The following is a 27,680-nucleotide window of genomic DNA, read 5'->3' as shown; positions in this document are numbered from 1 at the left end:
CCCGTGGCCAAGAAAGGTCGTCCTAGAATTATAGGAATTTCTTCATCCACTTTGCAATCCAAGATTACAAAATCTGCAGGGAACACGAATTTCCCCACCTGAATAAGCACATCATCAAGAATCCCAAATGGACGCTTAACAGTCCTGTCGGCCAGCTGCAATAACATAGAAGTCGGTCGAGCTCTTCCAATGCCTAACCTCTTATAAATGACCAGGGGCATGAGATTAATGCTGGCCCCTAAATCACAGAGTGCCTTAGCAAAGCATAGTTCCCAATGGTGCATGGAATTGTAAAACTACCTGGATCAGATAGCTTTTCAGCAACAGGTCTAGATACCACTGCACTACATGTCTGAGTAAGGGTCACAGTCGACAAGTCTTGAAAGTCAAACTTCCGAGACATCAAGTCCTTCATCATTTTAGCATATCCTGGCATCTCCTTTAGAGCTTCAATCAGTGGAATGTTTATCTGAATTTGTTTGAGCATCTCTAGGAACTTTTTATACTGCTCCTCCTTTTGATGCTTGGCCAACCTTTGCGGAAATGGTGCAGGAGGTCTTTTCTTCCCAATCACTTGAGATTTTTCTTTCTCAGCTATTGTCTCAACTATTGGCTCTGCTACTGTCTCAATTACTGGCTCAACTACTGTCTCAGTTTCTTGCTGTATATTCTTTTCTACATGAGCAGGGTGAACTGTTACCTCTGTTAATCCCGTAGAGTCATCCAGTTCTATGGGCACTGGAATTAGTGTCTCAGCCTGTATGTTTTCTCTAGCTCTCTCTTGCTCAACATCTAGATCCCTGCCATTTCGTAAACTCACCGCCATCAGCTGCTTTGGGCCTTGATCTTTTGGATTGATTTGGGTATCTGCAGGTAATGTCCCTTGAGGATGATTGTTAAGTGACATTGAAATTTGGCCCACTTGTACCTCAATATTCTTGATAGCTGCATCATGTGCATCCACCCTTTCATTTATTTTAGCATTGGACCCAATAACCTGCTGCATCATTGCTTCAAGCCTTGCAAACCCGTCTTCCTGTCTTCCACCCTGCTGTTGCTGAGATGGGTGGTACCTTTGCTGCTGATTGTTGTACCCTTGTGCTCTTGGATACGGTGCCATATTGTTGGGGGGTCTCATGCCTCCCGTGTTTCCGGCGTTATACTGTGGCTGCGGTGGCCTGTACTGCTGCTGAGTCTGCTGACCCCAGTTCTGATTACCTTGCCTCTGACCCCCATAGTTAGCCACATAGTTCATATCTTCAGGGTGCTGGTGATGATGATCATGCTCTGTATTCCATGGATTACCAATCGGCTGGCTAATGCAAGATGTGCACAAGCCACCGTTGGTAGTGTCTACTATGTGAACCTGTTGCTTCTGCCCTGATTCCTCCACCTTTTTGGTGAGGATGCTCGGCTAATGCAAGATGTGCACAAGCCCCCGTTGGTAGTGTCTACTATGTGAACCTGTTACTTCTGCCCTGATTCCTCCACCTTTTTGGTGAGGATGCTTGTTTGCGTCAGAAGAGTCGCCATGTTTTCAACCATTGTATTAGAAGGATCAAGAGGTACTGAGTGCACCACTGGAGTGATATGTGCATTTCTAGAAGTCCAACCCGAATTCTGCGCCATCTTGTCGAGCAGATTCTGACCTTCTCTCCAAGTCTTGCTCAAGAATGCCCCACCAGCCGAGGCATCAACTATATTCTTCAAGCTATCTGACAATCCCATGTAAAACCGTTGTCCCAACATCTGCTCTGGAACACCATGAGGGGGAAACATAACCAACATTCCTTTAAATCTGCCCCATGTCTCGTGTAGTGTCTCCATTGGTTTCTGTTTGAAACTCACAATCTCATCAATTTGTTGAGCGGTCTTGTTAGGAGGATGGAACTTGTTGTGAAATTGCTTGACCAACTCATCCCAAGTTGCTATAGAGTTTATGGGAAGCGAGTTTAGCCAAACCTGAGCAGCTCCTGTCACCGAGAATGGAAACAATAATAATCTGATTGCTTCCGGAGTCACGTTCGGTTGCCTTTGAGTTTTGCAAATAGACAGGAAGTTCTTTAAGTGTTGCTGTGGGTCTTCTGTTTGTGTTCCAGAAAAAAGTCCCTTGTTCTGCAACAAGTGTAGCATGTTATTTGTGATCTGGAACGATTCAGCTTGTATTGCAGGTACAATAATGGCCGTGGCCAGATTGTCAGCTGTGGGTTGTGCCCAGTCATAAAGTGCACCCTCAGGCACAGGAGGTGCTAGTTGCTCATTCCTGACGTTCTATGTCGCCCATGTCAATTTCGAGTTGGTGTATTTGTTGTGATTGTTGAAGTCTTTTGTTTGCACGATTCAATGCCCGGAATGTCTTCTCGGGGTCCGAGAGTCCTTCAAGCAGTTCTCCAGTCCTCGTAGAATTTCTAGGCATGCACCTGTGCACCCAGATCAACAACTGTCAAATTTTCAATGAAAAAGTTGGTAAAAACTGACTACAACAAGAATCTTTGTATTTCTGTCAATGGCAATTGATAATTCCGTTAACTCCCCGGCAACGGCGCCAAAATTTGATCACGCCCAACTATGCCTTATAAAAAGGACTCTACGGACGTTGCAAATATAACCCGAGTATTACGCCCAGGGTCGAATCCACAGAGAGTTAACCTATCAACTGCTATCTTCAGACCCACTAAGTCTTCAGAACCAGCTTTCCAAATATTCGAATCTCCGTTGAGTGTTCTTTAATAACTAGCTTGCAAATAACTAAATGGCTGTAACTAAGTAAAAATTAAAGGTTGTAAACAATTATGAGAAAAAGCTAAGGCAATGATTTCCCCTATTGATGGAATCCCTTCTGTTTATGCTCATACAAATTTATCCACACATCACTATCAATCATGAACGCTAATCTTACCGTAAATCTCTCCCGAGTAATCACAGTAATTTACTATTACACTCTCCCGAGATACACTAGCTTACTTTATTTAGCACAATTCGATTTAGATTGCATCCAAGGCTTCGTTATTCCTAATCCCGCCTTTAAACCCGCAATTATAGATTCCTCTAATAATCTAGGAGTGGTGTTGTTCAACAATACCCTAAATATGCACTCTTTTCCAAGTTATGCACACTAAATAGGCACAGCCAATTGAGGATCCTGTCAATTAACTACAACGAACACGAAGTTGAACAAATAAAGATTAAACGAGCAATTTGTATTCACATAAACAAGAAGTTCATCACCCAATAGGTTCCATCAAAGCCTTAGACAAGGAATTTAGCTACTCATGACTATGGGCACATAAACTAAGCTTGAATTCATCATAAAATCAAAAGAAAAGAAGAAAGATGTTTAGAGTACTTTCTCACAATTGTTTTCCTTGCTAAGAAACCTAAAAAATCAATACATGCCTCTCTTGGGCGAAGTCTAATGTTTTAAATAGGGTTTAGGTCTAAAAATCCCGTAATTGACACTTTGGTCCCAGAAGTTTCTGCGCCTGCCGTGGTTCTGCCGCGGTCGCGGTAGAACCGCGGCCAAACACCCTCGCGGAATCTCTGAACTTCTGCAGCTGCTTCCCACCGCGGTTCTGCCGCGGTCGCGGTGGAACCGCGGTGGATCCAGTTCTCTGAATCTTCGGCCTGTTTTTGCACGGGTCACTTAGGAAATTTCACAGTTGGCCTCTTTTTCATCACTTTTGACTCCAAAACTGCTCCTTAGCCGTCTTTATACATATATCACCTTCAATTCATGAAAAACACTAATAAGAGCATTTTGTCATCACTTTTAGCATTAAAACTACACAAGAAGGTGATTATTTAAGATGTGATTATAGTCAAATTCACCTATTATCAGAAATGGACTAATTGGATGGTTTGGTTTGTTAATTCCAGCTTAGTGAGGTAATTATGTCAATCATACCTCTAATCTATTGCTCATTTTACCTCTGAATCAATGGATCAATAAGCAATTGACAGGACCGATACATTACTTTATACTTCTGAGTTCTGAGCTAACTAGCGAAATATAGTAGGTAGAGTAATACAGCAGTAATTTGTTGACATAAAGTATTAAAGTAAAATGGAGAATTTCATTTCTTAACTTTGAGAATCTTGCCATGTTTGATTTAGGCCATCTCCAACTTTTGCCATCATTTTCTCCCTAAAATAGAGTAAACTCCAAAAAGGAGTAAAGTTACTCTATTTTTTACTCCAAAAAAAATATTCCATTCTATATTTTTTTCTCTCTTCAATATTATATTATTATCTTTTATTTAAATTTTATTTTTTATTTCTATTAAAAGAAATCTATATCTTTTTTTTTTTACATATTCATTACATATAGTTTAACATAAAATTATTTTAAACCATAAATTAATAAATAATATATTTATAAGCAAATATTATAGATTATATATATGAACGGATAATTCAAATAAAAGTGAAATCATTGAGATACAAGATAATTCAATACATATTACATCATATTAAATATTACATAAATAGTCAACGTCCACCTCTAGCATGCTCCCATAAATGATCTATTAACGCATTACGAAGTGCAAAATGAGCATCTTTGTCCTTAATTTTTTTGTGTCAAGCTAAAAATTGCTCAAATCGGTGATTTGCACCATTCATTTTTTGAGATGATTATATATATTTTTTGTATAATTATAACTTATAATAAAATTAACTTATAATTTTACATCAAAATAATAAATGCACGAAAATTAATTTATCAAAATTCAAAGTTAGATGTAAAATTAATATTATAAAGATATTACATAACATAATTAGGTATATATAAAGAGATAAATAATAAAAATAACAATAAAATAAGGGTGAATAGTAATGGAGGAGATGAATAGTGTCACTCCATATTTGGAGTAACACTATTTATCCCCCATTTTGGGGGCAAAAATGGGGGAGGGTTGGAGTCTTGGAGATGCATGTATTGGTCAAAATTTGGACTGGGCTTAATAACTGCAAATGGACGTGGTCGAGGATTCAGCCGATCACGGCACAACGGTGATGAGTCGTCTTAGGAAGGATTAGTGCCGAGGTCAAGTAAAGAATTGTCATGACCCAGATTCTCCACCCTCGGGAGTCGTGATGGCGCCTACTCGTGGAAGCTAGGCAAGCCAAATATTATAAAATCATTACCTTCCTTTTATTAAACATGTTCAATAATTTAAAATAATAAGTGATTAAACAGCGGAATAAATTAAATAATCAGAAATGCGGAAAGACGAAAAAACTTAATAATTCAACCAAACACTGCTACATAATCTGAAGTACAATACTACCCAAAATTTGGTGTCACAAGTCACAGACTATCTAAGAATACTACAAATAAGGTCTTAATGGAAATACATAGATCTGTATCTGAATAAGTAGAAACAGATAGAGAAATGATAGAAGGAGACGCCAAGGCCCGCGGACGTCAACAGGACTACCTCGGGTCGCCTGACTGGACTGAGGACAGCATCCTCACTGCGGTCCAAACGCTCCGGTATCAGTATCTGCACACAGTGCAGAGTGTAGTATCAGCACAACCGACCCCATGTGCTGGTAAGTGCCTAGCCTAACCTCGGCGAAGTAGTGACGAGGCTAGGACCAAACTACCAAATAAACCTGTGCAGTTAAATCATATACAGTGGAAATAAAAGCAAATAATTGCAACTAAAGTTGGGTGGGGGAAACATGTTGCGGGCAGTAATAGGTAACAACAGAATAACAGTAGAAAAATGTAAAGAACGCCATAAATCAAATACCAGCAAAAGATAAGGAAATAAGAAACAAGTACACATGTAATACCGTTGCAGGCGTGCAACCCGATCCCATTTCATATAATACCATTGCAGGCGTGCAATCCGCTCCCTCTTCATTTATCAACACCAATCATAAAAGAATACCTATCACGATCCTAAACCCGGATCCGGTCGTGATGGCGCCTCTCGTGAAGACAAGGCCAGCCGACACATCACACAATTCGTTTTAAACAACTAAAATAGCACAATTTAAGTCTTTAACATAATAATAATCCCAAAATAAAGGTGAATAACACAATGTGCGGAAAAACAACACAGCCCGACATCGGGGTGTCACCAGTCATGAGCATCTACTAACCGATTAAAAACAGAAAGAGTCTACATAGTCTATTACAGAAGTAAAACAAGAGAAAATAAGATAGGGGAATAAGCACTGGGATGCGAACACCGAGCAGCTACCTAGTGAATCTTCGAACCACCTGAGCTGGAAGAAATCAACACTGGCTAGCGGGACCAGTAATGCCTCAATCTGCACACAGGGTGAGGGAGTAAAGTGAGTACTCCAACTCAGTGAGTAATAACAATAAATGAGACTGAGCGATAAGAAATCTCGTAAAACACAACAATATGCTATAAAGAAGCAGAATAAAACCAGTAAAGTACAATAAAACGGTGAAATCTCAAAAAACACCTTTTAGCAGTTAAACACGTAAACACGTAAATTCTGGGGCTATATATCATATCACAATGGGTACCCGCGCTCACTGGGGGTGTACAGACTCCGGGAGGGGCCCCTTACGGTCCAAGCACAATAACAAGCCATCTCGTGGCATAATCAAACAGGCTCTCGGCCTCATATCAATCACAAGCCACCTCGTGGCATAATAAATCAGGCCATTAGCCTCTCATATATCACAAATCAGTACCACATGCTGCGGCGCACAACCAGATCCCATGATATCCTCACAACACAGGCCCTCAACCTCACTTAGTCAGATCTCACTCAAGCCCCTCGGGCTGACAGTAAAACAAGTACTCGTCTGAAAAGCATTTAGGAAATCAAAAGGAGTGAATAAAACCGAGTTATGAAAACAGTAAGAAAATAGCATGACTGAGTGTAAACATTAACCAAAACAGTGAGGTAAAACAGTAGTAAAAGCCCCTAAGGGTCCAAACAATCGACACAAGGCCCAGACACGGCATTTAGCCCTAAACACAATTATATTTTCCAAAATATAACTATATCAATAGTTTTCAATTAAAATACGCGACTTAGTAGTTGTACGGTATGGACCGAGTCACAATCCCCAACGGTGTACGACCCCACGCTCGTCATGTAGCGTGTGCGTCACCTCAATATAGCACAACGATGTGAAAATCTGGGGTTTCATACCCTCAAGACAACATTTACAATCATTACTCACCTCAATCCGGCCCAAACTCTAGCTCGCGATGCCTTTGCCCCTCGAATCGGCCTCCGGATGCTCCAAATCTAGGCAAAATCAGAACATAACCATCAAAATATGCTAAGGGAACAAAGCCCACTCGAAAACAATTGAAAAATAACGCGAATCCCGAAATCAACCAAACCCGACCCCCGGGCCCACATCTCGAAATTCGATAAATTTTACATCATTAGACTCCTTATCTCCCCACAAGTTCATACATATCAAAAGTTCTGAAATCCGACCACAAATGGTCCTTCAAATCCTTAATCAAAGGCCTAAGTTCCCAAGCCATAATTTCCTCCATATTTACCCTTAATTTCCATAATTACAGCTCTAATCCGTGAAATAATACCATAGAAACGAGTTTTTATGATCCAAAACCTTACCTCAATGAAGTCTCCTTGAATTCCCTCTTCAAAATCGCCCAAAAGCTCCAGAAATCGTGTTTAGAAATGGTGAAACCTCTGAAAATCGCGAAGGAAAATTATATACATTCTGACCCAGGCTTTTCGCACCTGCGGTCCATCCACCGCATCTGCGGTAACGCTTTTGCGGTCCAAGACACCGCATCTGCGGTTTTCACTTATGGACCAAAATCCGCATTTGCGGTGCACAATCCGCACCTGCGCCATCGCAGGTGCGGTTCCTCAACCGCTTCTGCTGTTCCTGCCTTCCTAGGCTCTTTCCGCTTCTGCGACTGGTCTTCAGCATCTGCGGGGTCGCACCTGCGATCATTCAATCGCAGATGCGGTTATGACAGCAACAAAATGCTTCAGCTGTCCCAACTCAACTTCAAACCTTCCGCCAACCATCCGAAATCATCCCGAGGCCCCCGGAACCTCAACCAATAGCACAAACCAGTCATATAAAATTACCGAAACTTATACCAATCTTCGAAACAACTCAAACAACATCGAATCTATCAAATCACATCGAATTCAAGCCTAAGGTTCTAAAATCTTTCGAATTCCACTTTTGATCAAAAAGTCTACCAAACCATGTCCGAATGACCTGAAATCTTGCACACATCCCAAATGATACAACGGACCTACTACAACTCCCGGAATTCCATTCCGATCACTATATCAAAATCTCACCTATCACCCGAAAAATGTCAAAATTTTAATTTCGCCAATTCAAGCCTAAACCTTCCACGGACTTCCAATATACATTCCGATCACGCTCCTAAGTCCCAAATCACCTAACGGAGCTAACCAAATCATAATAATTCCAATCCGAGGTCATCTACTGCAAGTCAAATTTTGGTCAAATCTTTCAAATTTTTAAGCTTCAAACTGAGGACTGTTCTTCCAAATTCATTCCAACATACCCTTCTCGTCGCTTCCAAATCAAATGAATACATCTCGCAGTCATATCATACTCATCACATAGCTACCTAGTCATCACTCCCACTAACAGGGAAACTATCGGACATACAAATCCACAAGCACGTGGTCACACAATCAACGCCTTAGTGCTCAAGCTGTAGGCAAAAACCCGGCCTCAAGTCCTCCAGACTAGCCCAACATCAACACACAGAGATCACGTCTCGCCCCTTAATCAGGGAATCACAAGCCATCGAGCATATCTGATACGGAGCGCTCGTGCGCGCATGCGAACACGTGGAAGGAATTCAAAGAGTTACATTTCCAACTGAATCAAGGACGCACGAGAAGAATTCAAGAATATGAAGTTTTTCCTAAAGGCTCTGCAGCCTCCCGAGGATAAGTACAGACATCTCCGTACCGATCCGCGAGACTCTACTAAACCTGCTTATGACTCGCGAGACCTATGTAACCTAGGCTCTGATACCAACTTGCCACGACCAGTTCCGGGTTTAGGGTCGTGACAATACCGGCAAGGGAACAATAATATACAACAACATCCCAGCATGGGAACAATAATATAACAACAACATCCCGGCAAGGGAACAATAATATGACAACAACATCCCGGCAAGGGAACAATAATATGACAACAACATCCCGGCAAGAGAACAATAATGATAATCCTCATATGAAGCACAAATAAACCACAACGGAGTTACAACAATTACAATACAAGACCTACGGGCATGCTTGACACCAACGTATAGATACTCGTCACCATGCCTATACGTCGTACTCCACAATTAACACATAGCAAATAAGACACAACTCTTATTCCCTCAAGCTAAGGTTAGACCAAACACTTACCTCAAACTTCCACGGCCAACTCAAGCCTTAAACACCGCTTTTCTTTTAGAATTCGCCTACAAATTACTTGTATCTAGTCCAAATTAATTTAACAACATCAATAAATGCTAAATAATTCAATCCCAATGTTAATATAGGTTTTCTATCATTTTCCCCAGAAAGTCAAAAATCGACCCCGGGCCCGCTTGGTCAAAACACAAGATTCGGACCAAAACCCGATCACCCATTCACCCACGAGCCCGAATATGTAATTAGTTTCGGAATCCGACCCCAAAATGAGGTCTAAATTTCAATTATTCAAAAAGCCCTAACTCTACCCAAATCCCCAATTACCCTTAAGAACATGATTTAGGCCTAGAAATCTAATGGGTGTTAATGAAAATTGAAGAAAATAAGTCTAAGAACACATACCTATGATTTTGTGGTGAAATCCCTCTTAAGAAATCGCCCAAGTTCGAGTTTAAGTGAAAAAGTTTTGAAGAAATCCCGTTTTGCTACTGTTTTAAAATAACTGGACAGGGAACCTATGCGTTCGCACACGATTGGATGCGTTCGCATAGAACAAATGGTGACCCCCAGAATTAACTCTATTCTATCGCGGACGTACCTACGCAATCGCATAGAACAAATGATGACCCCCAGAATTAACTCTATGCTATCGCGGACCTACCTATGTAATCGCATAGAACAAATGATGACCCCTATAATTAACTCTATGCTATCGCGGACCTACCTATGCGATCACATAGAACAAATGATGACCCCCAGAATTAACTCTATGCTGTCGCGGACCTACCTATGTGATCGCATAGAACAAAAACTTGGACACCAGCAAACATCAAAAACACCAGATTTTCTAAGTTCGAATCACCCCGACGCCTATCCGAAACTCACCCGAGCCCTCGGGGCTCTAGACCGAACATGCACGCAAGTCTAAAAACATCATACGGACTTGCTCGTGCGATCAAATCGCCAAAATAACATCTTAAACAACGAATTTAGCATAGAAATCTAAGAAAAATCTCAAAACATTAAAAGTATCAAATTTCACAACTACGGGTCTGAATCACATCAAACGACTTCCGTTTCTTACCAAATTTCACATATGCATCTTAAATGTCATATTGAACCTGTACGGGGCTCCGGAACCAAAATACGGGCCCGATACCATAAATTTCAAATATAATCAAATTTTCAAACACTCTTATATTTTCAATAAAATAATTTCTTTCAAAAATTCATTTCTCGGGCTTGGGACCTCGGAATTCGATTCTGGCCATACGCCCAAGTCCCATATTTTCCTACGGACCATCCGGGATCGTCAAATCACAGGTCCGGGTCCGTTTACCCAAAATGCTGACCGAAGTCAACTTAAATTCAATTTTAAAGGTCAAATTAACATTTTCATCACATTTCCACATAAAAGGGTTCCGGATATACACCCGGACCGCACACGCAAATCAAGGTGAGGAAAAAGGAGGCTTCTAAGGCCTTGGAACACAAAATTTACTCGTAAAAATCAAGTGAGGACCTTTTGGGTCATCACAAGAATGTACGGAAGTAACGGTAGAATAAGGTTAGAATAGGAAGAAGGAATATTTCATTGGATATTCTTTCAGTTGTACTTTTTAGGTTTCTTATGAATATCCCCTATAAATAGGAAGAGATACAGAACAAAAAGGGATCTTCTTCACTTTTGGGAAAAGAACACATTGTAAAGGTTGACTACAGAGAATAGGGGTGTTCGTCGGTCGGTACGATACGATATTTAGACATTTCGGTTCGGTATTCGGTTTCTTAAAATGCAATACCAATACCGTACCTAATTAAATTCGGAATAGTTCGGTTTTTCTCCTTTCGGTTTATTCGGTTTGGTAACTTCGATTTATTCAGTTTGAATGCTAATTAGTGCATATAGTCATAGAATGTAATATTCTGAATTAAAATACTCAAAAGTACAAAACTAAAGACATTTGTTGACAAAAGTTTTGTCCCAAACTAGCAAATATCAACTTAGAGAGAGAATATTGTACATAAAAGAATAAATATGATCATTAGAAATGTCTTGTTCCTTACTTAGAGTTAATTGATGAACTTAGAGAATAAAGGAAAGTAAAATTTTAGATTTTTATATTTATGTTGTAACTAATAATATGTGTATTGTGTAATATAATATATATTTCGGTACGATATCGATATTTCGGTATTTTATTTTAAAATACCATACCTAATACCAATATTTTTCTAAAACGTAAACCAAATACCATATCGAATACCAATACAAAATTTTTGGTTTTGGTACGGTAATTCGGTATTTACCAAATTATGCACGACCCTAACAGAGAATATACCAAGCTTGTCTTGTCCACTGATTCCATTATTCAACATCTATCTTTTACTCACAAGATCCAAGGATCCCTTGTCCACCTTCATTTTATACTGTCCCCACGTTGTTGTCAGGAAGGAGAATCATACTAGTCATCTAAAACTTGTGTGACAAATTCCTCCCTATTACATTATTGCCATTATCTACATTCATTGCTGGCTTTCTTTCTTAATCGGTATTCGATATTATTGAACACGATCCTACATTATTAATACACTAAATCTTCACATCTAGTTATTATATTTAACTAGGATTCATCCCCTATTTTCTCACTAATTCGTTTCAAGAAAAGGTTTAACACTTTTTTGGTAAAACAATGCATTTTGGCAAAAGATGGCTCCATTATGGAGAAATGGGGAGGGTTGGAGATGCCCTTAGTGACGTTTACAGTCATTGATAGACAAGGGCGGATGTAAGGTAAAAGAGCCGGGTTCAATGGAACCCATAAATTTTGACGCGGGGTATAAATTTATATGCAAAAATCTGTTAAAGTTGGAACAAATAGTAGATCTGAACTCATAACTTTGAAAATATAATGAGTTCAATACTAAAAATCTTAAAGTTGAATTCATAAATTTTGAATCCTAAATCCTCCTCCGTTGACCGATATAAAATAATTATCGGCTAGCTCAATTCGTCCTCTCTTTTGACCACTATTTCTGTAGTTCTACTGTATTCTCAGCTTCCTACTTTGTGAAAAGCTCTTCCAAACGGTACCAATTTCGCTTTTCTACACTGTCTGTCACTGGATGGAGGGGATTACGGGGCAAACGGGTGGGTCGGGTTAGATATGAGTAATTAAAAAACGGATAAATTATTCGATTCGATGCATATTTAATACCGATAAAAAACGGGTTAACCGATGGATAATATGAATACCTATTTATCCATGACTTCTTGAATATGATTAATTTTGGGAGAATTTCTAGTCTCCCAAACTTGAAAAACCCCAATGTGAGGCTTTATAAATGTAAGAGTTAAACCCGTTAGTTATCCATTTTAGTTCTTATCCATATTCGACCTGCTTTTAAAAAGGTCATTATCCAACTCATTTTTTTAAATAATATATGTGAATAATTATTTTCTTTTTAACTATTTTGCCACCGCTAAAATGGATTAGATGTTCTATAATGATTCTCAACAGCCATCAGTTAACCACTTTTCCGTTTCGAAGAAATTTTGCACATGTAAAGCGTCGTTCATATGACCAACCAAATAATTTGAGATTCTGACCTTGTTTAATTGATTGAGTTCTGTCCATTCTCTATTAAAAATGACTTTTAGGCAGAATTTCATGACTTAAACTTCTACCTCTATATTGAATTTCCAATTAAAAAAAGTCATCTTGGATGGATGACGCTAAAGCCACGTCACCTCCTGGGAGAGCTAGTTCCCTAGGTACGTGATAATAGTCCATCCCCATGTAGCTAAAGTCTCTGATTATATTCTTCCTTCCATTCCCGATACATGTGTCTAGGGTTCATAAACACCTAAAAAATCGTACCAAACTGAAAACCGAATCAAACGATAAAAAAAAATTAGATGCTTTTTAGATTTGCTTGGTTTTGTTTCTGAATTTTAATCGATTAAATTTAGTTTGATTTTGGTTTTAATTAAAAAATAACCGAAAAAACCCTAAACCAAACAGACTATAAAAGTAGCTATTTAAATTTATTATCACACACACACACACACACACACACACACACACACACACACACACACACACATATATATATATATATATATATATATATATATAAAAGCCATATTCGATATANACACACACATATATATATATATATATATATATATATATATATATATATATATATATTTCATGGTACATATTAGTTATTTATATTCTTAGTCTAGTGCTTTGCTAATATAATAATCTAATTAATTATTTGCATTTACGTTCTACTTTGATTGGTAGTTTTCTTTTGCTAAGTACAAAAATTAATTTCATGTTAAAAATAATCGATTTTTAATTGAATAGTTATATTGTTCATCACTATTTGATTCAATTATCATCAATAAATCTTGGTAAATGATAGATTTCTCAAAGAATAATTAATTTGATAGTGTTACATTGAAAATGTGGTCGCCGGAATATGCGTTTGTAGCGTATGTTTCATATTTAAGAAAAAAATCGATAAATAACTGACAAAAACAGACCCGAAAAAAAATGACTTAATTGGTTTGGTTTGGTTCCAATATTTAAAAAACTGACTAATGAGCTATGTAATGGTCATGACCCAAGTTAACTTAACTGTAGTTAGGACTTCTTGTAACTGTAGTTAGTTATTAGTAGCTACATGCAATTAGTAGTTAACCACAGTTCAGTAATTAGGCGGTTATATTAGGTACTACTATAGCTTGTACAGTACAATTCATTTTACAGAGCAATGAGAAAAGCTTCTTTCTCTCTTCTTCATTTCTTCTCTCTGTAAGAGAGATTATCATTCTCAGATCCACAAAATTGACATGGTATCAGAGCTTATAGACGATTGAATCTAAAGGTTTTTCACTGAGAATTGTTAAAAACAAAAGATTCGTCGTTTGTTTCTCAAAATTTTCTAGCCGGAAAAGTCAATTGCTCGCCGGAATTCTAAACAGTCATGGTCGGAGACGAAGCTGCCAATCGTACAGAGGAAGTAACAAATCAATCGACAGTGGTGATAGATCATAATCATCTACTGTATTTACACCCATCGGACATACCAGGAGCATTGTCACTTGGTTTTCAGCTGCAAGGAATGGAAAATTACACGATCTGGAGCCAAGCTATGGAAGTTTCGTTACTAACACGGAACAAATTAGGGTTTATCGATGGTTCAGTGACGCGTGACACTTATGGAGACACTCATGCAAATCTATGGGATCGCTGCAATGCTATTGTGAAGTCGTGGATAATGCACAATGTGAGTCGCGATTTGCTGAGTGGAGTATTATTCTGGTCAAGTGCATATGCAATTTGGTCGAATCTTAAGGAACGATTTGATAAGGTTAATGCATCGCAAATGTACTACTTGCACAGGGAGATTTTTTCATTAACACAAGGTACATCTTCTGTTTCAGTTTACTACTCGAAATTGAAGGATTTATGGGATGAATATGACTCGATTATGCCTCCCCCTGTTTGCTGTGATAAGTCGAAGAAGTTCATTGAACGACAGGAGTATCAACGTTTGTGGCAATTTTTAATGGGATTAAATGATAACTACAGTCAAGCTCGTAGCCAAATCATAATAAAATCTAAAATTCCAACTGTCAGTCAAGCCTATGCTATGATCCTTCAAGATGAAAGTCAAAAACTAGTAGCAGGTGGTGGTTATAGTGTTGAGTCCATTGATCCTACTGCCCTATTCAGCTCTAAGCTTGGTCAAAAACAAAGGAGGAACTTCAATGTTGAATGTGACTTCTGTCATTTAAAAGGTCATACTAAGGAGGAATGTTACAAGTTGATGAAGTGTGATTACTGCAATAAGAAGGGACATTTGAGGGCCAATTGTTACAAACTGATAGGGTATCCTGCAGATTTTAAGCCTCAGAAATGAGCTAATATGGTTGAAAGTTCAAATAATCAATCAATTCTATCTTCATCAGTCATGATAACACAAGAGCAACATTTGGGACCTATGCAGGGATTCACTTCTGAACAACATAATCATCAGGGGCAACAAAGCTTGGGGCCTATGCAAATGTTCACTCCTGAGCAATATGGTCAGATTCTAAGTCTGCTAAACAGGGCATCAATCTCTGAATCATCTGCCAGTGCACACATGGCAGGTAATGTTTCTTATGAACCAAATACTGATGAGAAATGGATAGTAGATACTGGAGCTACAAATCATATGGTTGGTAATGAACAACTTCTGCTTGATAAATTGTTAGTAGGCAATGTATGAAATGTACAACTCCCTACTGGAGAATCTACTAAGGTGTCACATGTTGGTAATTGTCAATTAGAGGAGGTGATACTATTAACAATGTCTTGTGTGTACCAGCTTTCAAGTTTAATCTCTTGTATGTGTCTCAACTGACAAAAGCTTTAAACTGTTGTGCTGCATTCTTTCCAAATTTCTGCATATTTCAGGATCTCTTCACTGGGAGGGTAAAGGAGATTGGTAAGGAAGAAGAAGGACTGTATGTGTTGCATTCACAAAGGAGAAACAAGAATAAAACTAGATCATTGGTGATGGTTGCCCACGGGAATGAAGTTGAGCTGTGGCACAAGAGAATGGGACATCTTCCAATTCAAGTTCTCAAGAAAATTCATAGTATAAATAGCAGCAGTAAAGCAAAAATAAGTCCATGTGGCATTTGTCCTTTATCCAGGCAAGCTAGGACTTCTTTCCTAGTCAGTAACAGTAAAGCAGAAAATGTATTTGATTTGATACACATGGATGTTTGGGGACCATATAAAGTTCCTACATATAATGGAAAGAGATATTTCCTCACAATGGTTGATGATCATTCTAGATGGATTTGGATTTTCTTATTACATCTTAATTCTGATGTTATTACAGTACTGAAAAATTTCATTGTTATGGTAAAAACTCAGTTTGGTAGAATGATCAAATGCTTTAGGTCAGACAATGGTTCTGAATTCTTCAACCATAGTTGTGCAACTCTGTTCCAAATGTATGGAATTACACATCAAAGTTCCTGTCCACACACTCCTCAACAAAATGGAGTGGTGGAAAGGAGACATAGACATGTTCTGGAGACTGCAAGGGCCATAAGATTTCAGGAGTACTTGCTAGTGAGATTTTGGGGTGATTGTGTGGATGCAGCTGTATATATAATAAATAGAATTCCATCTACAGTACTAGGGAACAAGTCACCTTTTGAGTTGCTTTATGGGAGACAGCCTTCATTATCACATATGAGAATTATAGGGTGTTTGTGTTTTGCAGCAAGGTTACCAAGGGGTGACAAATTTGCACCTAGGTCCATAAGCTTAGTGTTTCTAGGATATGCAAGCACACAAAAGGGATATAGGTTGTATGATGTTGAACACAAGACACTCTTTGTTAGTAGAGATGTGATATTTCATGAAGATGTGTATCCATTTCAAGGTCTTGCTCAAGACTCTTTTCTCTTTATAGATGAATTTCAGAGGGTTGATCTTTCCCCTGATCAGCCTCCCATTGTTTTACCTTCTACTATCAGTGACAGGGATAACCCAGGCTCCTCTGCATCTCTTACACCTGCAGAATCTGTTCCTGAAAGTATTAATCCATCATTGGATTCCCGTTCTCTGCCGCATATAGAGGAATCAACTACAGGACAGCATGAGGAACACATTAATAATACTGGTAAATTAAGGAGATCAGGAAGAACTTTAAAGTCTCCTATTTGGCTTAAGGATTATGTTGGGCCAATACAGAAGTCTAACCCTTCTCATGCAGCACATTGTCAATATCCTATTGGTGACTTTATTCAGTACACAGGATTGTCTGCTTCATATCAAGCTTACATCACTCAATTGTCTTCTGAAGTTGAACCAAGTTCTTATTATGAGGCAGCCAAGGATGTGAAGTGGATTGAAGCTATGAAAGCAGAAATTCAAGAATTAGAGGACAACAAAACATGGGAGGTAGTATCATTGCCTCCAAACAAAAGTGCAATTGGGTGTACAAAATCAAGTACACATCCAATGGGGAAGTTGAGAGGTATAAGGCTAGATTAGTAGCTAAGGGGTATAGTCAAAAGGAGGGACTAGACTATCAAGAAACTTTTTCACCTGTTGTGAAAATGGTTACTGTTAGGTTAGTTGTATCCATAGCAGCTGCCAGAGATTGGACACTATATCAAATGGATGTTTACAATGCCTTTTTGCAAGGGGATTTGGAAGAAGAGGTATATATGACCTTACCTCAAGGTTTATTCCTAAACAAGGGAAGACACAGGTATGTAGATTGCTCAAGTCACTCTATGGGCTTAAGCAAGCTTCAAGACAATGGAACATTAAACTCACGACAAGATTACTTAATTCAGGATTCAAACAAAGTCATTTTGACTATTCTTTGTTTACTAAGAAACAAGACTCTCATATTGTTATTGTTTTGGTAGATGTTGATGACCTCTTAATTACTGGGGATGATGCTGATCTTATTTCAATTACTAAACAAAGTTTGCATCAGAATTTCAAAATCAAAGATCTTGGAGAGTTGAGGTACTTTCTGGGGATTGAGTTTGCTAGGAACAAAGAAGGGATCCCGCTGCATCAAAGGAAGTATGCACTTGAACTCATCTCAGATGTTGGTCTGGCAGGATCCAAGCCAGTTCATGCTCCTATTGAGGTCAATCAGAAGCTCACCACAGTGACTTATGATGATCATTTAGGCCTCAAGGATGACAGCCTGCTTGAGGATCCTGGTGCTTATCAAAGACTGATAGGCAGACTACTTTACTTGACGATTACAAGGCCTGACATCTCCTTTGCTGTGCAGTCTTTGAGTCAGTTCATGCAAGCCCCCAAACATTCTCACATGGAAGCTGCTTTGAGGGTGGTTAGATACATCAAGCAGAGTCCAGGTCTTGGGATTCTCATGTCAGCTGCAACATCTACTCAGTTGACAGCCTACTGTGATGCTGATTGGGCTGCATGTCCTAATACAAGGAGATTAGTCACTGGCTATTTAGTGCAGTTTGGTAATTCTCTCATCTCATGGAAGTCTAAGAAGCAGAGTACTATTTCCAGAAGTTCTGCTGAGGCAGAATATCGAAGTTTGGCTTCCACAGTAGCTGAGATTGTTTGGCTCGTTGGTTTATTTGCTGAGTTGGGAGTCACTCTCACACTGCCAGTTCCCCTTCATTCTGCTAATCCTGTGTTCCATGAACGGACAAAGCACAATGATATTGATTGCCACTTCATTTTTGAGAAGGTTCATCTGGGCTTAGTTCAAACAGTCTACTTGAAGTCTACTGATCAACCTGCTGATATCTTAACCAAAGGCTTGAGTAGTGTTCAACATTCTCACTTACTATCCAAGCTAGGCCTCAAGAACATCTTCCTTAGTCCTAACTTGAGGGGGGGGGGGGGGGGGGGAGAATGAGCTATGTAATGGTCATGACCCAGGTTAACTTAATTGTAGTTAGGACTTCTTGTAACTGTAGTTAGTTATTAGTAGTTACATGTAATTAGTAGTTAACCACATTTCAGTAATTAGGCGGTTATATTAGGTACTGCTATAGCTTGTACAGTACAATTTATTTTACAGAGCAATGAGAAAAGATTCTTTCTCTCTTCTTCATTTCTTCTCTCTGTAAGAGAGATTATCATTCTCAGATCCACAAAATTGACACTGACTTACTTGGTTTGGTTTCATTTTAGGAAAAAATCGAACCATGAACATCCTTACATGTGTCTGCAACTCAGAGAAAAATTCACGCGACAGTACACTCAAAATATGTGCTAGATTGCAACTGTAAACTTCTGGAGATTTATGAGAACGCGGAGGATCATACAATGAAGCGGAAATTGTAGACATCAACTTCGCCATGAGCATAAATGAAAGCCTCATTCATTAAAGGAAATAAGATGGATGGCGCACGAGAGGTAGGAAAACATTTGCAATTTTCATTATGTACTGCAAATAATTATGCCCGTAAAGAACCAACGAATTCACACATCGTGTGAATGACAACTAGTTCTCCATCTCTTAAGTTGCATTGGTTAGTAGTAACTATTTACTATTGTCATTGATCAACACCGCCTTAAATAGCCCTCCCTACAAAAACGTTAATCAGGGTTTTACAGCCTGCTACGCTGCTTGCCAACAGAAACCAAATCATCTGATCGATGATTGATGCCATTTGATTCTACATGGTTTACTGGATACGTTAGCTTAATGGCCTTATTATTTAAACAAGGATATATATGACCGAAGTTCATTTAGGGAGTGGCCACATTTTCCTTGGCAAGTGGGGCAATTTCATCCCCTTCATCACCGGCTTCACTGCCAGCAGCTCCTAAGCTCAATAGCAGTGTCTCCCATTTCTTGGCAGGTTCCTGCATAAATCAAAGACCAGTTGCTATCACTCATTGACGAGAACCACAACCTGCATGTACCTACAGAAATTATCAAACTGATCCCTACCTTCCAGGAGAGCTCCTGTGACATGCAGTTTTTTATCATCTCAGCGAACGTGAGAGTGCCATAGACTTCAAGAGCTCTAGCAACTGTTGTTACTATCTTAAGCACATCAGCTGGGTCAACAACATCGCACTGACCAGATTCAAGAAGCATAATAAGTTAATGTTTGTGCTATAAAGGATGATATATCTACAAAACGAGATGGACCATGTCCAAGTACACAATTGATGTAAAATCACATACTTCAACGTTGAAGGCTCCCATATGGAATCCAGTATAGCTTTCTTTCACAGTGTCAACAAGTCCACCAGTTGACGCACAGATTGGCACCTGACTCAAAGATGATTATGTTAAAACCAGATAACCAATTTTTAGCAACGAAAAGCCTGCTGGAGTAACAAGTTTTGGGGTCTTATGATTCTTCTTTTTTTAATCACTAGAAGGGTACTAAGGTCTTAAGATTCTTACTGTTCCATAGCGCATAGCATGTAACTGAATGAGACCACAAGGTTCAAATCTGCTTGGAACCAACATAAAATCAGCACCAGCTGTGATCATGTGAGCCAAAGGGACATTGAATTTTGCCACTCCTTTAGCTTTGTTAGGATACAACACTTCGAGCTGTTCAATCTCCTGTTCGAACTCCTTTTTGCCAGTTCCCTAATGCATAGGACAAGTTGCAGGTCAATTTCAATTTTTGGCACAAGTAACCACAACAAGGCAGACATCATGAGTCTATTCAGTACTTACAAGGACTATTATTTGAACATCCAATCCGATGAACTTGTGAATCGCAGCAACAAGAATGTCAGAACCTTTCTGCTCTTCAAGTCTGCCAATGAATCCAATCAAAGGGATCTTCCTGTCAACAGGCAAGCCAACTGCTGCTTGAAGAGCCTCCTTCAGTAAAGGCTTTGCATCCATAACCTGTGTAGAAAATTTTATTAGCAAGAACTCCTTCGTTTCATAAACTTACAAAATAGTTCAGCATATACTGAAGTCAGAAAGATCCTATCTTACAGTGGTTATATCATATTTGACATCGGTGTATTTGTCAGTTGCTGGGTTCCACTCTTGGATATCCATGCCATTCACAATCCCAGTTATGCAAGTCTTACGAAGGACGTTATCCAGTTCGACACCCTTGTCAACACCGGAAACAAGTTCTTGGGCATAGTATGGGCTCACAGTAACCACCCTATGTGATTCTAATATCCCAGCCTTCATCCAGTTGATTTTCCTACCTTTAACAGGCTTTTCATATCTGCAATATTAAAAAGACTCAATTTACTAGCATCAAAAGAGCTTCTAAAGTCGGTGGTTTGATTCCAAGCATTAAATTCATACCCATCAATGAAATCGAAAGAACTCTTGTATTCATCTGGCAGATTGAGAAGAGAGAAGTCTGAAAAAGCAAATCGCCCTTGGTAGGCAATGTTATGGATGCAGAAAGCGACCTGGAGGGAACGTGAAATTTATCATATATTAGTACAACCTTTTTATTGGCAGAGTAAAGTGCAAAAAAGTGACAACAAAGAGATTTTTACCTTGGCATTCATATAGATTCCTCTTGATTGGTACATCGACTTCAGGTAGCAGGGAAGGAGAGCAGTGTGCCAATCGTTGGCAATGAAGACAACATCCTCTCCTGTAGAAATATGCACAATAAAGATGATTACCTACTAGGATATACTACGACTGCGAAGGAGCTTTCTGAAACTGGGAGGTGTTACCATATGGTCCTGAGAAGTATTCACTGCAGTTCAAATTCAGAACTCTAGGTGCTTCTAGAGCTGCCTGAGAGTGACAAGAAAACAAGGTTAAATAAGGACAGAGTAAAATGCTACATAGAGTCAAGACAATAGTCCAACAATTAACTCACTTGACACAACAAACTGAACCTAAGTTCATTGTCCAAATAATCTTGTCCAGCTTTGGGGCCATAGATTTTTGAAGCAGTTTTGCCCCAAACCTTCAAGGGTAAAAGCACCAGTACAGTCAAAAGAAATTCAAAATGATGTGTTCTGTGTATTCGCACATTGTAGTATTCCTCAGGACCTGTCCAAGGGTTTAGAGTATGCTTACTTTCTCCAAGAACATTGGGTGGTCAACAAAAACACGATCAACCCCACGTTTATAGCAGTGAAAAAAACGAACAATCTCAATTTTGTCTCCAACTTTGATCTGCAGACGAAGCAGGGATCACATGCTTGAATCGGGGAATGGAACAGATATATTCATAGGCAGTTACGACAGGAGTACCTCAACGATAACGCTAGTATCCCAAGCATCTTTGTATTGGTCATAACGGGGAGATACTGTCATTACGCGATGTCCACGGGCCTAAATGATTATCATCATGTGTTAAGACACGTTAAGAGTTGAGACATAGATCAGTTGCAAACTGATGCAGTACAAACTAAACAAAATAATGAGTATGACAAAGTAATAAGAACCAAACCAAAGACTGATACTTACTGCCAAGGCTGGTGGTAGTCCACCAAGAACATCACCTAGCCCGCCAGTTTTGCTCCAAGGACCCACCTCAGTTCCAACAAGGATCACGTTCATCCCCTTTCCACAAACAATGGTACCTGATGGCCTCTCCATCTCAGTTCCGGATACCTGTTTGCTGGATTTCTTGGCTGTTACCTTAGTATTAGTTCTTGATAGCAGCATATCAGCCTTGTTAACAGCCCTCAACCCATTGTGAGTCAGAGCATGGTTCCTCAGCCCTATATGTGACAAGTTTGCTCTGGTGTCTACAGAGGCTGCTCCACTGCGGACATTTGAGCTTCTTGACACAAAGTGTGAAGCTGTGATGCTTGCCATGTGTGATACCGCGGTCTACGAGAAGGAAAGGGGGTATATTAGCGTTCAGAATGAGAATCTACGAGAGACTAAGCTACAGTCTTATACCAACTTAAAGGAACAGCATGGCATAGCAAAAAAACTGTGTTGTATATTTTACCCTCCAGAAATTGATTTCTGACATAAATGCACTTAAGAGCCTTCACGTTTATCATTCATTCCTCATTCAGGCAATAGATAAATCATGCGTTTTTCATCGTGCTCCGATTACAACAAGAAATTAAAGCAGCAATGGGGTATTACCAGAGCCACAGTGAATTCTAGGCCAACATCAGCATAAGTCATGCAAGGGAAAGCATTAAGTTATCATTTTCAGTCACTGTTCACTCTAAAAGTGAACCATTGCTTGGACTTAGTGCTCCGTCTAAAGATGCAGAGAACTTGCACTTTTAGGCAAATGAATCAACCACAAAAATGTGGATGCTTAAAGATCTGCTTTTTGCCGAGGACTTTAATAAATGTGTAGACAAAGCAAAATTAGAAGAGTATCAGATACGATTACATTACCACTTATCAGTTCTCAACATAAAAAAATTAAAAAAATAGAAAGGAAATCAAGCCTTGCTGTGCGTTACTAGTGAAATACAACAGCACAATAAAAAAATGCTTCAATTGCGGAGCGAATCAAAGATTATTATATACATGGAATAAGACTGGAAGGCCATCAACAGCACATTAAAAAAGTTGTTCAATTGCAGATTATTCAATTCTAGACATGCAATATTTAAATAAAAGAGTCAATATGAGTACTCCCACATAAAGAAAAGTATAATCGATCATTGTACCTGGAAATCAGCTACTATTAGATTTGAACGTGAAAAAGTAAGTGAAAGAGGGAGGGTATAGAGGAGTTGGGCAGAAGATTTTTTATAATATTCTGCTGTGAGTGAAATTTACCAACCAGTTCACAGTGAGTTGGGGGAGTGAACTTTGCTGTGAGTGAATGAATGAGGAACCAATTATTTGTAGTTGGTGGCAAATTCAGAGGTACGACGACACGTGTCAGTAGAATAATGGGTGGCTATCCCTCAGTATTAGTGGAAAATCACATGGTTATGGAAACAGTATGTAGGGACTCTCACCTAACGCTCCTGCGGATATGCTGGGTTTTGGACTTTGGTTATCGAGATTTTTTCTCAAGTTAGAGCTAAGTGCTAACGACGACGTCGCTGCTTAATTATCGATTACTCCATTTTGTTGAGGAATTTCACGGCTTAACTTCAACTTGGGCCTCGCAAAGGGCCCCTCTTCTTGTTGATGTGATGTCATATGGTTTTCTGTCTCCTAGTATATGAACATGTGATCAACTAAACAAATCGTACCACTACCACTAGTTTTTGTGTCATTTCATACACCAATTTGGATCTCCCATCACATTCGTATGTCATGGGCGGCTTTCCAACCATGCCCCATGACCTTTTGGGCGCGCCCCGTAGCGTCCTAGCAAGCCTCCCAATGCCTAGCGCCACGGACGGCCCCGTGGTCTTGGCCGCGCCAAGTGACAAGCGCGCAGGTGCCTCTGTCGCCCCATCGATATCCCTCGCTAGCGCCAAGCCGCAGGCAGAAGCCAACAGCGCCGTGCGCGCAGACAACGCCCCGCGCGCAGACCGTGATGCCAAAGACACTGCTGCTGACAACGGACCTGCTGCTGCCTTATAGAAAACTAAGTCATTTTTATTGTAAATATAGAGTAGTTTTATTTCATGTACTTCCATTATGTTTCTCTAGCTTAGTCAAGTCTAGTCTTGTAGCTTTGGATTATTTTTTTTAAGTATTATTAGGGGGGATCAAGTAATCAAAACTTTCTAGCAAGCAAGCAATTCTCTGTACTGGTGTCTCTCCCCCTCGACACCGCGTTGCTTTTCTGTAATAGCTTTCATTAATGCAATAAAGCTTTCTTTCATTCTGAATTCTCATTTCTGTTCTCTCAATTGCTCTTGACATTGGTTTTCCCGTACGGCACTGACAATCTCGTCTAGCGTACGGAGGGGACCTCAGTTGGCGGACAGCAACTGCACTGACATCAGTTGCCTAGCCTTACGTTGCCCTTCCAAGGAATCTCAGGAAGGTGCCGCGTAACAGTTGGTATCAGAGCCTAGGCTCGACATCGGACGAGGGAACGTATTGACATTACCACCATTTCTGACCATGGTGAATCATGGGGACCGCATTGCGGCTCTCGAAGGGATGGTTAAGGTATTACGACCTATTGTGGATACGGTGCCTGAACTAAGAACCAGCCTAGTGCAAAGGTTGGACGACCTGGACCGCAGGGTGCTCCAGGCCGAAGTTGACATTGAAAACATCAGTCGTGACTCCGAAGGAGACCGACAGACGGCAGCCACAGAGGCAGCTGAAATTTTTGAGAAATTCGAGGGGCTCCAGCAGGAGCGCGCCGAGGATTTAGCCCACAGGGCACAAGAGGCAGACAGGGTGACTGCCATGCAACATACTATTGACAAATTGACAGACCAGCTCAATGTTGTCAACGCTGCTTTACAGGGCCTACTCCGAGGAGGTGGAAACCAAATCGGGGGCGCTGTGAACTCTGCTTCCGCGACACAGAAACTGAAAATTTCTGAGCCAAAGCCATACAGTGGAGCTAGGAATGCCAAGGAAGTGGAGAACTTCATCTTTGACGTCGAACAGTATTTCGATGCGGTTGGGGGCCTAGAGGAAGCTAAGAAGGTAGCAACTGCTGCCATGTATCTTCAGGGCGATGCTAAGCTCTGGTGGCGGGTGAAGTACGAAGCCATCAAGGCCGGTGAAGATACTCTCGAGACATGGGCAGAACTGAAGGCAGCCATACGCCTACAATTCTTCCCCGAAAATGTTGAATACAATGCAAGGAGAAAATTACGGGAGCTCCGCCAGACAAAATCAGTGAGGAACTAAGTGCGGGAATTCTCCGCGCTCATGCTAAGCATACATGACATGGGGGACAAAGACAAGCTCTTCACCTTCCTGGAAGGGTTGAAACCCTATGCCCGTGTGGAGCTGCAAAGACAAAGGGTAGATACCCTTCCCAAGGCGATCCAAGCAGCTGAATGCCTTGGGGACTACCAAATGGAAGCTCGGAAGGACATGCCCCAGCCGCCTGCCCGAGCGGTATTCAAAGGGGGCCAGCCTAGCAATGGTGGCCCTAGCAAAAATGGGGGAGATCGGGACTAAAACAAATCTAGAGCTCTTACCTCCGACAGCAACAGTGCTGCGTCAAACAACAATGATCGGGCGAGAAAGCCTCCTTCAGGATGCCGTCATTGCGGCGGTCCACATTGGAACAATGAGTGCCCACATGCACAGATGAATGCCCATCAGGCTATTGATGATAGGACTGATGACGACTCAGACGATGCGGACCAGACTGCACCAGTAGGTGCCTTCAATGCAATTTTGGGTTCCATTTCTGAAGCACTAGCGGAGACCAATGCTGGTATTCGTAAGAAGAAGGACCCATGTCCCGTCACCAGGAAAGGGAAAAAGAAGGCGAATGAAGAGACTCCTCTTAAACAAGAGAGGACCTTAATGTTCGTCGAGATGAAGGTGAATGGCAAGCCCATTCGGGCTATGATAGACGCGGGTGCTACCCACAACTACTTAGCCTCGACTCAGGTGGAGCGCCTTGGACTAGTTGTAGGGAAAGGTAAAGGTAGCGTCAAGGCTATCAACTCACCTCCCCAGCCAGTAGGTGGAATAGCTAAAGAAGTACCGGTGAAGCTTGGGCCTTACGAAGGAAAATTCAACCTGCGAGTGGTGATCATAGATGACTTCGAGTTGATTGTTGGGCTGAAATTCCTAAGGCAAACCAACACCATGCCTGTACTATTTGCAGACATGCTACTGATGATGGGTACCAATAGGGCCAAGCCCTACATTATCCCGTGCCTGCCCATGAAGATGGCCGTTGAGAACATCTCGGCCTTGCAGTTGAAAAAGGGGGTCAAAAGGAATGAACCTACGTTCCTGGAAACCCTCTGCATTGAAGATATAGAACGCTCCTCGGGTCCCATTCCTAAACCCGTGAAGGAGTTACTACTGGAGTTTGAAGATGTCATGCCACAAGACATGCCAAAGCGGCTCCCGCCTAGGCGCACTGTGGACCATGAAATTGAGTTGGTGCCGGGCGCGAAGCCACCTGCCCGGGCGCCTTACAGAATGTCACCACCCGAACTCACCGAGCTTCGGAGACAATTGACGGAAATGCTAGACACAGGGATCATTGTACCCTCCAAGTCCCCATATGGGTCCCCTGTTCTATTCCAAAAGAAACATGATGACAGCATGCGACTCTGTGTGGATTATTGAGCTCTAAACAAAATCACCGTGAAGAACAAGTACCCTATTCCTCTAATGGCAGACTTGTTTGATAGACTGGGTGGTGCTACGGTGTTCACTAAGATAGATCTGAAGACAGGTTATTGGCAAGTTCGGATTGCAGAGGGTGATGAACACAAGACGACCTGTGTAACAAGATATGGGTCGTACGACTTCCTGGTCATGCCGTTCGGCTTGACCAACGCCCCTGCTACGTTTTGTACTCTCATGAACCAAGTCTTCCAAGAGTACATCGACGAATTTGTGGTGGTCTACTTAGATGACATTGTGGTATATAGCCAGACATTGGAAGAACACCTAGTACACTTGCGGAAGGTCCTAGCTCGGTTGCGGGAGCATNGAGATTAATTATTCCTTTATCTCTAATACCCAACGAGTCCTAAGTATGCATTACTAGTAGTTAGTGCGGGTAGTGGTCTATCGACTAGATTTTTATGTCCACGATTTCCTTGCGCACTTCCTATCCGTCCAAAATTTACGGTTAACATCTACCCCAAATTCACAACTCCCTGTTAGCTTGTTTATTCAAAATTTCCCCTCATCTCATTTTCGTTTATTAACTTGGTGTTTCAGTTGGACTTGAG

At 40.5% G+C, this 27,680-nt stretch overlaps 1 protein-coding gene across 1 annotated transcript; it reads right to left on the bottom strand.

The window, feature by feature from the left end:
- Positions 1-19,301: 19,301 nt before the first annotated feature.
- LOC109237066 (granule-bound starch synthase 1, chloroplastic/amyloplastic) lies at positions 19,302-23,715 on the bottom strand. Its single transcript, XM_019403314.1, has 14 exons — positions 23,547-23,715; positions 22,369-22,737; positions 22,153-22,233; positions 21,976-22,074; positions 21,773-21,862; positions 21,624-21,687; positions 21,438-21,538; positions 21,238-21,347; positions 20,911-21,154; positions 20,641-20,817; positions 20,359-20,550; positions 20,134-20,220; positions 19,894-20,022; positions 19,302-19,805 (listed from the first exon to the last, which is right to left on the bottom strand). The coding sequence occupies exons 2-14, from the start codon at positions 22,720-22,722 to the stop codon at positions 19,689-19,691; spliced, it is 1,845 nt and encodes a 614-aa protein (XP_019258859.1). The 5' UTR covers positions 22,723-22,737; positions 23,547-23,715; the 3' UTR covers positions 19,302-19,688.
- Positions 23,716-27,680: the final 3,965 nt, after the last annotated feature.

Source organism: Nicotiana attenuata, unplaced genomic scaffold (assembly GCF_001879085.1).
Source record: "Nicotiana attenuata strain UT unplaced genomic scaffold, NIATTr2, whole genome shotgun sequence".
Taxonomy (NCBI): Eukaryota; Viridiplantae; Streptophyta; class Magnoliopsida; order Solanales; family Solanaceae; genus Nicotiana; species Nicotiana attenuata.
Note: the sequence above shows the minus strand (reverse complement) of the source record. Positions and strands in the feature narration are given on the sequence as shown.

What these genes read in the sequence shown, in the direction of transcription:
- LOC109237066 (XM_019403314.1), bottom strand. Translation starts at nt 22,722, where the DNA reads ATGGCAAGCATCACAGCTTCACACTTTGTGTCAAGAAGCTCAAATGTC. An exon ending in ATGCTATGCGCTATGGAACA is followed by an intron (nt 20,221 to 20,358) that starts GTAAGAATCTTA and finishes TCTTTGAGTCAG; the next exon opens with GTGCCAATCTGTGCGTCAAC. An exon ending in TGGGAGCCTTCAACGTTGAA is followed by an intron (nt 20,023 to 20,133) that starts GTATGTGATTTT and finishes GAATCTGGTCAG; the next exon opens with TGCGATGTTGTTGACCCAGC.